Source organism: Drosophila subpulchrella, chromosome 3R (genome assembly GCF_014743375.2).
Source record: "Drosophila subpulchrella strain 33 F10 #4 breed RU33 chromosome 3R, RU_Dsub_v1.1 Primary Assembly, whole genome shotgun sequence".
Classification (NCBI taxonomy): Eukaryota; Metazoa; Arthropoda; class Insecta; order Diptera; family Drosophilidae; genus Drosophila; species Drosophila subpulchrella.
The window spans coordinates 10,821,237-10,836,159 of NC_050609.1; the positions used below are offsets into that span (position 1 = coordinate 10,821,237).

General features: G+C 40.6%; 2 protein-coding genes across 4 annotated transcripts in view; both read right to left on the minus strand.

Moving 5' to 3' along the window:
* Positions 1-14,923, minus strand: part of LOC119550788 (segmentation protein cap'n'collar) — a 43,549-nt gene that overhangs the window by 15,274 nt on the left and 13,352 nt on the right. For all 3 annotated transcript variants that reach the window (XM_037859731.1, XM_037859723.1, XM_037859739.1), the window contains 2 exons: positions 10,013-10,288; positions 9,759-9,837 (listed from right to left, as the gene is read on the minus strand). In XM_037859731.1, the coding sequence (XP_037715659.1) occupies positions 9,759-9,837; positions 10,013-10,288 (355 nt within the window). The remainder of the gene's footprint in view (positions 1-9,758; positions 9,838-10,012; positions 10,289-14,923) is intronic.
* On the minus strand, positions 1,845-4,219 carry LOC119550815 (transmembrane GTPase fzo). Its single transcript, XM_037859760.1, has one exon. The coding sequence runs from the start codon at positions 4,132-4,134 to the stop codon at positions 1,969-1,971; it is 2,166 nt and encodes a 721-aa protein (XP_037715688.1). The 5' UTR covers positions 4,135-4,219; the 3' UTR covers positions 1,845-1,968.

Genomic DNA, 14,923 nt, shown 5'->3' on the forward strand with positions numbered 1-14,923 from the left:
AAAAAGTACAGTTTACGCATACTTTGCTAATTTTCAATTTTAGATTTCGAACCAATCCCTAATGGAACCCTTGTTCCGTTCAAAAACCTTAAGTCATCCTAACCCCAACTAAAATAATACTTTTCTTCAACAAGAATAAAAATGTGTTTAAACATTCTAACCAAGAGGCCCCACGTTGGGCGCCATATTCCTGTTTTACTAAGCCCAATCGAAACTCGGTCACATCTCGAACCAAACAATAAAACATTACGAACCTTTGTTAGTTCAAGGGATGCTGCAATGATGACGCAGTCGATATCTATGAAATATTCGTGTTTATAATCCAAGAAACACAAACGCCTGAAGAGCCAAAGTCAAATGTGTCTTGGCTTTTTGGTTTTTTTTTTCGTCGATTGTCGTGTATAGATCGTTGTAGTTGTCTTTTGTGAGCAGATTGAACACAAATTGTTGCAATAAAGCACTGATTGTTGTTGATATTTGGCCAAACACTTTGACAATTATGTAACGTTTTGACAGCCAAAATGTTGCAGAATCAACAATGGCGTGCCGACTAAAAACAGCCAAAGCAAAAGCAATCCAATCGCAACTTCGATATTGCCGTTTCCGTTGCAGACAGACTTTTATTGTCTTGTCTTTACTTGGTGTTTTTTTTTTGCTTTGCACAATTTGGATTGTATGTGTGGAAAATGGGTTTAAGTTATTTTGCAATGCCTTTGGTTATTGTAGGGGGCTTTTTTTAGAATCGCACAATGGTCACTTGAGTTTGGAGCTTGGTATGTATTTTTGATTTGGTAACTTTCACTTTTTTTTTGCTTTATTTCTTTTGCACAAATGCGCAGAGACGCGTAATAGTTTAAAAATTGGTTAATGTTTGACACAGTTTAATGATGATTTCTTCTTCGTGGAGAATTTTTCAAATCATCTAATTGGCATTAAAAAAGAGCCGAAACACTTGACTTGGCCAGAACGAGCGATTTGAACTGTCCGATTCGGAATGCCGCGTCACCTTGCCGGGCTCACAGAGTTGTTAACGAATTTTCGCCGGAGCAGAGTCCTTTTTTTTCTTGTCCACGCCCACGAAATCGGCTTTCATATATTTTACCCTTATTCGATTTTCTGCGCGCGCGTCAAGCGTCCAACGTTTCTCGAGCGTTTATAAAAATTCGAATACGATTCTAAAACGCTGCCCAAGCCTCTGCCGCTGTCGCTGCTCCGCCATCGCAGTCGACGTCGGCAGTGGCAGAGGCGCAAGAGAAATGGCGCTCTCAAGTCGGGGCCAGAGCGTGAGTGCGAGTGAGACAACCGTAGGCACTTCCTCCCCGTTTTGAGCTGTCTTTGTTTATGCGCACTCGCTTTCGCCTGTGTGTGTGTGAGCAAGGGGCGGAGCTTGGAGTTCAGCTTGGGTTGTCTACGTCAGTGTGTGTGTGTGTGTGTGCCTGTATTTCGTGTTTCTACTTTTGCTTTTGGCCGCTTCAATATGGACGCTTTGTTTAAGCCCGAAGTCTTCCACAAAAAAGCAATAACTGGTTCTCTTGTTCTTATTCCCAGCATGTGCATGTTTCCCAGCTTGAGAGTGTGTGTGTGTGTGTTTGTGTGTAAGCCAACAAGAGGAAGAAAAAACAATCTAATCAAGTAATTTAAACAGTCAACAGCAATAAAAACTGCTTAAATTTGCATGGCTAAGATGCTTGTGGTCGAAAAAAAAGTCTTTAAGAAGCTACAACCATATTGTTAACCTAAAAACTTTTTAAAATACATAACGAATTATGGAGATTTCTCATAATAAGAAGATAATAACAAAGTTTTCAAGAACAAAGTAATATTTAAAGAGTATATACATATTATAACTTGCTAAAAATCAATTACAAATTTATTAAATCATTTAAAATCACTAAAACAAAAGACCAACACAAATTTAAACATTCCCCCAAAAACATAACAATTTCTTATAAAACCCTCTCGGAATCTTCAACACCTGCTGCTTAAATAGAGCTCTTGAAATTCGCCCAACCGTATAGCCAGCAGATTTCCCCTGTCCCGAAACTTCTTCAAGTTCAGCTGCAACTCTTCCATCGATTGTAATTTCGTGCTCAGCTCCGTGGTCCTCAGGTCCAGGTCATTCCTAATCTCCACCGTTTCGGCTATCCACCAGTTTTGGACTTTTGCCAGCTGCTGTCGCATCTGCAACTCAAAACCGTTGACCGTCTGCTGCACTCCCGCCCGCAGTTGTTGCTGCAAGTGCCTGGAGTACTGGCTCTTGAAGCTCCGCTCTTGAGCGGCCGGCGTCCAGCTGAGCAGTTCGTATAGATACATGGTTCCCACAAGGCTTCCGAGGACCAAGACGGCTGGCCAGCTGACCGAACGGAACACCAGGCCACTCAGCAATAGGGTTCCAATGCTTCCTTCGGACTTTACCAAAGATGCAATCATCTGAAAACGATTCTCGTGAACTAAAGGAGCCGCTGGCGGCGCTTCTTTGTGACCATTTAGCAACTTTCGATTCTGAATTGGATGGGAGGGCAGTATAAGCTTTGCCCGAAGACGATGCCAAAAGGCAGTTATGCCCCATGAAAACCGAAACCTTAGATCTGGCTGAAAGTCACGCATATAGGACTGACAATCCACGCTATAGATGAGTTCCCAGTTTAGGGATTCTTCGGTGGGCTGACCCTGGAATTCAATCTCCAATTCACAAAGTCTAGATTGCAGAAGTAAAGATAGACGTTCCAGGACTGCATCGTTGAGGAGGCCATCCAATTGGCCACTCAAAGCACGTTGGTAGTGTCCAAGTTGCCTGGGTAACTGCGGGTGAAATGGCTGCGAGAAGGATTGCACAGCCGAGGGTATAATTCTATTGATCTGGTCCTTTAAAACGCACCGACCCCCTCCTATTGTCAGTTCAGCAAGTTCCTGAACTCGCATTTCAAGAGCTTCACTTTGTCCTGCTATCTGCCTTTCTCGATCATCCATTTCCCTATATAAGTCAGTTCTTCTCTCCCTATTTTCCTTCATCAGTTGACTTACTTTAACTATAAGAGGACTTATCAAAGTGGCCTCCAACTGGGTTAACATCTCCTGGGCACTTAGCAAGTGTTGCCCAAACTTGGTCCTTAAAGCAGACTCCGCTAGGCAGTTGGAGAAATCATTTTCGAATCGCTGGAACTCCAGATATCGCTCTTGTGTTTGTGTCGTGGGATTCGTGTTGCAACCGTTCCTCAATTGTAAAGCCTCCAAAGCCGAGACATGATATATCCTTTTTCTGGCTTGCTCCTCATTGGAATAAACACCCAGCTCATCTATAAGGAGCCTAAGGCAGCGCTCCACATGCTGATCCTTCACAAGGTGCTCCATTTCCGGTTCCTGATTACTGGCCACATCCCATCGATTGTTAAGTATAAAGAGATTAGGACGCGAAAGCTTTGAGGCCACTTCCTTGAAAAACTGCTTTTCCACGCGGGAAACAGTGGACTCCGCGTTTAGCACTAGAATGAAAACATCCGCATCCATGCAATAGTTATCCAGACAGTCATCCAATTGAGCAGTGACATCCACTCCAGGTGTATCCATCAGAACCACATCGTAATCCAAGAGAGAGCAGCGACTCCTGGGCATGTTAACTTGCAGAAGAGTCCTGGGCTTCAATGCCCTCGGAGAATGGGCACTGGCCAGCTCATTCAGGGCACTCAGCTCCAGGTGCTGCTCTTCCTGCTCGATCTTCACATGCTCGGCTTCATCCGTACCGTTGGCCTGCACCTGGCAAAAGCAACTGGTGGTGTGACCCATGGCGCTGGGCAGGATTTTCTCATGCAGCAAGGCATTGATAACAGCACTCTTTCCATTTGAAGTGCGACCAAAAAAGGCCACCTTCATTCGGTTGCGCAAAATCACCTTTTCAATGGCCTCCACCTTGCTCGCAAAGGTACGAAGTTGCTCCAGCATTTCCAGATCCTTCAAAAGAACATTATCCTCTATCAGGGTTAAAAACCTCGATATGTATGTGCTCATATCATGGTATATATCCTGCAGTTCTGTCTTGGCATCCACAAAATCACTCAACCGCGAAGAGGAAGACGACGAGCGGGACACGAATGAGGATAGCGATGAGGTACTTTCTCCAGAGTCCGACTCACACATTTTTCTTAGCTGGTTTGTTAAGTTGATAAAATGGTTCTATATAAAATATAGGCGAAAACTATAGACGTTGTTTGTTGTATTGATTCGAGGGGTTATAATAAACAGTTTTGAAGGTACATTCTAAGGTAAACTGTTCACCATGAAACCTTGTTTTTAACAAATTAAATATTATTGAAAACTCATACAACATGCAAATTGTATGTTTTTAAAGTTATAATTTCATATAAAAGTTAATTCCTTAATAAACTGGCATAATTTAGCTGCAATTTTCATCTGACCCCAATAGAGCTTCCATTTAAATACAAGCTCCTACTTAATATCTCTCCATTTCCACCGCCAAATAAAAATACAAACCTATTTACCCAAAAATTAACACAATTACCGCAATCATGAAATCACCCAAAAGAGAGTCGGAAAAAAAGCAGGCAATATGCACATTAATGGGCCACTGAACTAATAGACCGGGCTAAGACCATAGAGCCCGAAAACGCTTTTGATGAACTTCAAAATACCAAAACTACAGCAAATAGAAAAAAAAAAGTCAAATTGGTTGGTTGAGGTTCGGTTCGCTCTGAAAAAATTAGCAGCATCATCAACCAGATGAGGAGGGGGCATTTCGATTGGATGCTTGTATAATTTTTTTCATCTCTGTTAGAAAACAGTAGGAAAAAGAGTACAGAAATATTGAACAAGCCAAACTCGCCTGGTTAATCATTTTTTTTCTCTTCAATGTTTTTTTTTTGAGCGTTTCTTGAGTGCTTTATTACAACTTAATTAGTTTAAATTGTTGCCGACGCAAAAAAGAAACAACAATAAAGAAGAAGCCGATGCTGATTGAGAAAATGATGGGACGTTCAAAGGGGGCTTAGATACGCGGAGTCGTATCCGGTGAAAGACAATAAAAAGCTGTGACTGCAAACATTTTTGGTATCAGACCATATTCAAATTATATATTTTAAGTTTGCTTGCATAGTAGAAAACGATTGTAAATTTACTTTTTACATTATAATAATTTTGCTTTACTAACCAATTTCCAACACTAAATTGACCAACACTGTGTACAGAAATATCACATATATCAGGCAAAAAATACATATAACTAGGCTAGTAAAAGTTAAAGAAAGTGCAACCAATATACAAATGAGATTTACCAATGACTTTTCACTAAAAGGCAACCCTAACCTCGAAATGAGAGCAAAAGCTGTTACAGAAAACCAGTGAGCAACAATTATGACAGGACAGATCCGCGACTTCGGATAGTGTCAACAATGAAATGGCTAAAAGAAGCCATGCCTGATTTTAGGGAAGAAGGGGGCACTATTGTTAACAGACATGTGTATAGATGGCAGTCGGTAACATTATCTGTACTTAACGCTACTTTTTGTTGTTAATGAGTTGCCACAAAATGCGAAGAAGCTGAATGAACCTTATGAATGAGTTTGCTTGCTGCTCATTTGAATACCCTCATTTGAATACCACAACATAGGAAAATTAATTGGAGTTGGAAATCAAGCTCTGGGATTGCGAAACTTTCGTAATCCTTAAAAGCCAAATGAGTACTCAATGGGTCAAGTATTTTAACCACTACGGCGGCTAATTAAACAGCGAATATATGTTGAAATTATGCAATTTTCAGTTAGTTTTGGCAAAACGGGGGAAGCGGGGGAAGGTTGCGCAAGACGAATACACTTGAAAGTGATACGATTATGCAGCAAAAAATCGTTGACCAGGCCAGACTAGACCAGACCAAAAATAAAGCCGGTCAGGACTGCAGCCCCTGGCACCTCTACCTATGCCCCTCTGCCCTGTCTGTTTGTTAGTTTGTCAGCATGTAAATTTTCCTTTTTTTTTTTGTAAATTTGTAGCGTAATGCTGACCACGTAGAATTTGAACAATTTCTACGGTCCGCTCTGGCCCCTCTTCATCCGCACTCCCTCGCTTTTCCAGACAACAGCAGGGCGCAGAGTTGGAAAGGAGGGTCAAGGAAGGCCACCAGACAGATGAAAACATGAAGATCCTCAATATGTAGGTGCACCGCCGCCACCGAATTAAGAGACAAGCATCGGCACCACTGCACCAGATGTTTTGTAATAACCGCTTTGATGTTTACCAACGAGAACCCATCGATGCCCAGGAAATTAAATAATAACTCGGGTTTCCAGTGCTCTATTATTGATAAAGAAAAACAAGAAAAGAATATAACTAATTTCAATTAAATTATAGGTCAGATAAGAACGAACTTTTCTAGTCTTGAAATATTTTAATTATTACAAATATGAATAGTTTTCTTTAATTATTGATATTATAAAGTTTGTTTTGTATCTATTTATAGTTATTAAAAGAAATTAGAAACTGTATTTTCTCAGTAGTAGATGTATATTCCAACAAATTCTTAAGTCGTGTCTTTTGAACCTTTCAGAGAACTCCGTTTTATGTTCCCACCAAAAATCCCCTCTCTACAAAAGTCACCAGTGGTCAATAAACTTGCGTAGCTTGGCAGCAACGAGAGCGGCCTAACTGATTGCATAATGGAATTTAAGCCACCGAAAAAGAAACCAAAACCAAAATATCTATAACATAATTGAGAATAAGAGCATTTTTCTTCGATACCACGCCAAACTTCTGGCCAAGTCATGCTCCAAAAGTTGTCAACGATCTGAGAAGCTAAAAAAAAAATAAACAACAAACGGGGGAAAAGAACAAACCAAATCGAATTGAAAGGCAACGAATGTAATCAGATTTGTGATTCATTGGGAGATATATATAATGTACAGATAGATGTGGAAAATCAGAACTGTAGTTGGAAACAAACGAAGCTGATTGGAGGGACAGGCGACAAAAAGCGAAGCGAATGAGTAACCGAGAGCTACTTGCAACTTAATTACCACGATTTCAGATCCTAGAAAGGCAATGAGGAACACATGTCCCCATGACAAGGCAACCTTGGAAGGACAATGCCCGGGAAAATGTCACCGAATGGTTACGACTTTATTTCATAGGCTCAAAATTAATGAAGAATAGCTTGTGAAAAGCGAAGAACAACGGTCTAAACTCACCTGAACGTGAGGAAGATGAAATTTATGAATTTTCCTTAGGATTTGACTTTAATAGTATCGGCTATGAAACACCATTTACTGAAACAGCAACCGAAAAATGACTTTCATTTTAGTAGTTTTATTTCGGGTTGCCGAACAATAGAAGATAATGCCGCCAAAGGCTACGGACTTCGGAGATTCGTTGGGTTCGATCCGTGGGGAATTTGGATACGCACAAATCCGAGATCGAGGCCCAGACTCAGACGCAGACAAAGGCGAGTGCGTGTGAATGCGATATGAATCTATCTATCGGAGTTGGGCGCGCATCAATGGATTTTTAATAAATGGCCAAACGAAGCAATCATTATAAGCAGCATAAATGCTCGTGAATAGGAAATATATCCAATATGGTGGCTGCCGGGCTGCTGCCCCCTCCTCCAATATTTTTCTCCCTTATTCCATGGTACACAAAATGGTGGCCAGCTATTTGCGACTCTGAGTTCTCGAGGGGATGGATGGAGTCCCTGACAGAAGCTACTTCCTCCTCCTTCTCCTCCAATTCCCAGCTCAATGAGCAGTTCAACGGGGAATGAGGCAGGAAGTGCTCAGGAGGGTAAACGCAGTGGCTTGCCGAAAGGGTATGGCAAAATAGCCCATGTAAACTATAAAATGTAATCACTTAATCATTATAAAAAGGGCATAAACACACAAACTTACTCTTTGGGATAGTTGGCAGGATTCGAGAACATTTATCACAAATTGTCACATGATTCATATCCAGGAGATAATTTAAGCTCAAGAAACAACTCATAAAATAGCTCTACAATGGTGTTAAAGGTCAATTACAACTAGTTATTGGATATTTTTATATATTTCCTCAGTTCTAGCGCAAGCAATTACTTCGTAAACGTTTTTAACTGAAATAGGTTGACAGCCTTATAATAAGGAAGAAAATAAAGCATCGATACCAAGTACATTTTCTGATTTGTCATCCCAGTGTGACCATCTTATACAAAAATACCAATAAAGGTAAGGTAAAAAAAAGGAAAGCAAGGGTTAAGTAAAGAATACGAGTAAATCGATAAAGCTTTTTAAATGTTGAACTGATTAGGATACTTTCATCAGATTTTAAACTACCATCACATTCCATTCATTTTCCTCTCTGAAGATATTCTTATTTTAAATTAATCTTAAGGAAATATTCCTATAATATCCCCCTGCTGACACCGCCACTGTTTTCACTTCGCAAAAAAGGGTCTTCGATCAGCCTATGTACAGCTTATAGGCCAAAGTTGAGCCTTTGCACGTTCGAACCTCCCCGGTGCCAACCCCTCGATGTACATGTTCCATACCATATGGTGTACATAGCACTTCTTTCCCTATATATTATTTATATGTTTCGTGTGTACGGCCCTTGCTATTTTGGCGAATCATGTTTCGTTCATTTTTCAAAAGAAAAATGTTGCATGCGAGGCGATGCGACGCGCGGTGGCAGCTACTTTTACTGCCACTGCCAGTGCCAGTGCCTCGGATTTGGATTCGGTTTCGTATCTGCCCCCCAAGACCTGAGGGGCTGAGGCTGAGGCTCAGTAGTTGTGGTCCCATTCCGTCCAGAAAAGGCGGCACGACCCAGTCTCAGGGGCCTCAGACGGGTTTGGGCCCCCTCAAGCTCATGACTTCTCCACCCCCACGGTTAATAATAAAAGTTCGTGTGCGTGTCAAAGTTTGTTTGAAAGGCAGCCGCTCGGCTGGGAAATGGGAAACGAGAAACGGGGCGCGGTTCCCGGCAGATTAGCAGCAGCCATCGGCTTTGGCCTTTGTGTTGGGTGGTGTGGGTTGCTGCCACACAGCTCAAGCGAAAAAAGCTCATTTTTCTTTTAATTTTCGTGCCTGTCAACTCAAAATGCCTACATTCATTTATAAACGTCTCGAAAATATACACGCACACCATTGCCAACAATAGGTTTTAGTATGCCACCCAAACTCCCAAAAACTCAGCCCCCACTGAATCCAGGATAATCCATTTTCGTTTATATTAGAGCAGCCGCCATCTTTTGGCAGGCCATTTTCTTTCGACTTATTTCGTTATTTCCTTTTGTTATCAGCAAATATTCTTTTTGGTAATAACTAAAAGGCCTTAACAAAAATATATATAAGGGATAAACATAATTTTACTAACAGTATATAATTATTTTAGGATTTCCTTATCATATAATAAAGAATTTGATTAAATTGAAAATTATTTTAAATAATTTCCAGTAGATATCTTAATTCCCTTATCTAACTCCAACTCGGAAGTGCAAATAGGCGACTAGACATTTAAGAATATACAAATTTAAACCCCTAAATTAAGTAGTACTTTTATCTGGCAAAGGACTTGCCTTTTTATACAAAGTACCTATATCTATAATTAAGTTATAACAACTTCTTGTTCCCCAAGAGATCTTCTGCTTCTGTAGAGCTTATCTTTGGTTATTTTTGAAAGTGAAATTATATTATCCTAGATAAGATACGGACAGACCGCAGACCTCTTCCCCCACATGTAACCTGAACAAGATCATATATCCACTTGCTGAAACTAGAACTCACCAGTTTCGTTATCGATGGTAAAGGGTATTCCGTTCCATTCATTGGTAATGTCCTCCAGGGGGTTCTCATTGTCCTTGTCCTGTTTGATGGAGAAACACACATTATAAATGTGAACAAAGTAGTTATTGGTAGGTGGTTAGGTTATAGCCCGCCCACTTTTCGATAGCTGTTGGATAACCATAACCTCTTTATCTCTATGTAAATATTGTGAAATTCCGTATGTAAATCGTGGAGGGAACTTTGCTTTACTTTACCTTATCTTGCTGAAGCTCTGCCAGAGCTTTCAATTTCTCAATATCGTCGGCAGAGGCGCCAGTAGCCTCGTTCTCGGCGTTCACATTGGAGTCCTTGGAACCGTTGCCCTCCGACATCGAGGGATCCGAGGACTTGGCCTCATCCTCCAGCTTCGACTTGGCGGTAGTAGCTCCACTATTTCCGCTAGCGTAGGAGGCATTGATGATCGCCTCCTGGTCCAAGCTGAAGCCCAAATCCACATCCTGCTTGTATAGCACCTCAGCGATCTCACTTTCCTGCAAGCGAAAAGTTCCAGTCAATAAGGTAAAACACTCGTATCTCAATAGGTGGTAATATAGTAGTATCAATTGCCAGCACAAATTTCTAACCAGTATGTCCCTATGGATAAACACTCTCATATTCACTGATCCTTTTTAAGGATTGCTTTTCAGTCTATCAACAGATTCGCACTATATAGTTTATCTTAGTTGCACTTTCAGTCTATGTGGTATTTTGTTTATATTATTCCCGATCTCAATTGTTTGCGACGTCATCCGCATTTGTTAGTTTCCCCAGAGAGACTGAAGGCTCCAAGAGTCGGACGACTCATAGTCTGTATTGGGGACCTCGTCCGCTCTTCTTTGCTCTTCCTCACTTTACTTAATATGATAATGTCGATTTACATTTCGCACCTGCTGATAAAGTCGTTCGGGCTATAGATAAAACTACGTCAGAGCGATAAGGATAGCGAAGAACGGTGGGTACTCTGTGATGTTATTGCCTTACTGCTTATGATAAATACGTAAAACTTAGTTTTCGTAAAGTTAAAGTGTTAAAAGCCCTAAAAACAAGTCTTTATTTGACACATCTTGAGAGATGGTGTTCTTCAATATAATAGGAAGTGTACCATTTGTTATGTAATCTATTAGGTGACTTAAAATAGAATTTAGTGGTTATTATTCCTTTCAAAATAAAAACTAACTCATATCCTTTACATACATTTTTTAGATTATCTTTACAAAAATATTTCATTAAAGTTCCTTTTGAATTAAAACGTAAAAACAGGACAGACTTCAGCTCATATCTTAATATCATATCAATTATAAAACAATTTATACTCTGCTGTTTTGTGCAAAGGCTGTACATTTTATTATAGTCCTTTATTTACACAAGCAACCAGTTAATAACTTTGATCACCGATAGTGGAAATCAACCTTTAAGAGTTAAGATTAAACTTATAACAACACTCTCTTAAGATATCACATTACGGCTTTTAAAAGATGCTATCATACTGGCTGTCAAGTTTTTAGTGATAAAGCTGTAAAGTATTATAGGTAGGCAAATAGATGCTCCTACATATAGATTCTCTTATTTCACCATTCTTATCAAGCCCACACCATAACTCATAACCCATCGAGCGCTCCCTTAACCTGTGGAAACCTCTCGAAGAGTGTTCGCTCTTTGAACAGCTTTGTGTGATCGATAATGGCGACGAATCTTATCAATGGAACACCACAGAGAGCCGGGTGGTAAGGTATAGTATTTATAACGCTGATTCAAACACGGGGGTTACGGAACTCGGGGGGGCCGGAGCACTCTCTTACGGCGTGCCTTGGGGCCCCGGACTTGTTTACGCCGTTGCGAACGAACGACCGGATCTCTTATCGCCAACCGCCTGCCTCACACTGTAAACAATATTCTGCGGCTATAAATATCCATCTAAGAGCGCGGGCATACACTGGCCAAAAACTCGAGAGAGAATTGGAAATTGTGTGAATCGGAAATCAAAGTATTGCAGATCGTTTGTTGTTCGATCGCCGATGAAGATGTTTGGCCGAATTCTGCCAATTCATGCTGGGGAAGAGAGTGACTAAGAAGAGGAATTCGAGCTCAAATTATAGCGTTAATGATGCATTATTAACGCTGCTGGCCGAAACCACTTTAATCCTTTTCTTTTTTGGCCAAGTCAAGTCGGGTTTGCGAAAGGAGGAAGAAGGCGTTTTCGCCCACACATAAGCCCGGGTAAAACCGTTTGGTTTTCGAAAACAGGTAAAATTCAGAGCTCTTCATAGTAAGGCATTATGTTCTTTCGACTCAGCGATAATCACAGGATAATGGCCGACATTAGCAGCACAATTGCTGTTCTGCCAAAGGACTTTTGGATGTTTTAATTAAAATGTCTTGTCCCCATGTTTCTTTGATTCTGTTTTTAAGGTTTTTTATTTCGTGTGACATTTTCCCGTAGCATGAATTTTCTTTCCCCATTTCTTTTTTGGTTTTTTGGTCGCCCTTTTCGCGAGGCTTTCTTGGACTTTTCCACAGTGGCAACAAAAAGCAATCAATCATTGTGGCCACGCCTATCTCCTGGATTAGTCAGCAGAATATGGCGGCGGCATCATTGGTCTCTGCTGCCGTCTCCCTCGCGCTCCTCTGACCCCTGAGAACCATCCGAGGAATTAAGGGCCACTGTGTTGAGCCCAATCAATTGCAGCCGCGCCACCGCCGACAGCGACGTCGACTGAGCAGCTGGCGGAGCGGCGGCAGAGCCAATTCCCCAGGGAGCAAGTGGCCGTAAATACAGTAGGACATCTACAACTTGAACTTATGTAAAATTACAGAAATTTATTAGTTTCAAAAAACCGATTTGTATAAAATATAAATATATTTATTATTTAATTTTAAAGGTGGTCACGATCTTTTATCCTTAAACAAGTATTAGGGCCTCCCACACCCAGAAAATTGAGAACGTATAAAGCCAGGATCAATTGTTTTAGATTTGAGAATATGGCTTTCTACCTATTCAAGAGTAAGCGTTCTTGAAATCAAGACAAAAATACTCTCGAATTGGTTTATCGAGAATAATAATTATTAAAAAGCAATATAAAGATTTAAGTAAATTTGAGGATCAATTGTTTTAGATTTGAGAATTTGGCATCCTACCTTTAAGGGTAAACGTTCTTGAAATCAAGACAAAAATACTCTCGAATTGGTTTATTGAGAATAATTATTATTAAAAATCAATATAAAGATTAGAGTAAACCTTTTATCATAATTAATTTTTAAATCATAGTTATCAACAATGGAGTGTTCAAAATGCAACAATTAGATGCCCCACTGTACTTGAATGTGTGCTGCTGTGCGTTGCGCATGTTCGGTAAAAATGAGCAATTAAATTGAGCAGAGGAAAGAAGAGGGTCTCGGATCGGAACCCAAAAGCCGAATCCTCCCCTGCTGGCATTTCATTAATATTTTTTTCCCCATTTCGGGGGGTTGTTCCATAACATGCACATAGAGGTGTGCGGGTATATAGCTATTTATGCCCGTTGATTGGAAACTTTGCTTTTAATTAAACTTTAAAGCAGAGTTGAATGAAATTTTCTTTTCTTTGGCGGGACAACGAAAACAAAAGGGTCAACTAAGATATTTTCCTTTTGTTTTTGAAAGAAAGAAAGGTGCTTTTTTTTAAGTAAAATAAATTGTTCACCTATTCAAAAATTTTTTATCATTGTTATTAAATTGAACTTCTTGCGGTGTAGCCAAGTTACAGTTCTTATCGGTTAGGGTCGAAAATACGACCTTATCTTGTACTTATAGAATTTCGTGTAATACGTGACGGTTTAACAGGTTCGAGAGGCTCCAGGAATATGTTTAAATATTTAAAGTTGGAATTCCTTAGAGATCGTTTATAAAAAGGAATGAAGGGATGTGAGATGAGAGAGTTTAATGAACTTCAACGCATTCTACACGTATTACCCTTTCAGCGATTTATAACCTTGATCGACATGTATGGTCATATTTATGGGACAATTCTTATCGCTAGGGCCTGGGCCGGGGAAACTCTCTCCGTGACCTTGTAGTGCTCACTTTTAGTGCTGAACTTTTAAATTCCGCAAACGACACGTGGGCCGCTCTCGAGACAACCATTTGAACGGGCGACTGACGAATTCAAGCATTGATAAGTGGCAGATAAGAGGCGGGAATTTTGTGCCTGCACTATAGAGTTCATTGTAGGATTGAGTAATGCTTTAATTCGGGGCAGCAACAACTGATCCACGACAATCAATCAAGAAGTTTTATTGTTGTGCCCCCCCAAGAAGCATCAAAATATTGACACTTGTAACCGTTTGTGGCGGCAATTAGTCCGCTTAACTGAGCCGATTTTTACCATTAACCTGACCACAGAACGCCGACGCATAGTGTACAAAATGTTATAGCAAGATAAATGAGTTTCTGATCCTGCAGGGGCGGCAAATGATGAAAGTCGAGTGAAAGCAAAAGAAAGTAAGCGAGAGGAAGGGAAAGAACAGGGACGGTCTAGAGAGTTTTAAAAGGAAGGCAAGGAAGGGAAAGGCTCCGGTTAGCAAGAGTCATTAATAAAGCCTCGGCGAAAAGATTTTTCTGATGACACCTGAACTGACAGCGCAGCACGAACCGAGAGATCACTTCAGCATCGCATCTGTGGGATAAAAATGCAAAGGCAAGATACAAGAAACAAAATCTACAAGATCGGCAAGAAGGGAGTTCGGAGATCTGAGCTCGCAGAGCGGCTAGCAGCAAGTGTGGCGCATATTAATCATGAGCTCGTCAAGCCCTCAGAAGACTTTGCCGGATTGTGAATTGTATACCACCAACAATGCCGACTTGTATCTGTATGTATACATACATGCACTCGTATCTGAGGGATTGCTCAAGCCCTGTTCTCAAGTGTCCTGTTTTTGCGGTTTGCGTTTGCAACAACCCCACAATGGTTAACTATCAGGCCTTAATAACAGTTCATTTGTGTCATCCAAACGGTTTTCCCTGCAATTATCAATTTCAATTTGAACTCAGCTCGGTTTCCCCTCCCTGGCCACCTTATAATCAATTTGACATCTGAACTTTTTGCTCACTGAATAAACACTCAAAAATCGATTATCTTCTTTTAAAATTTT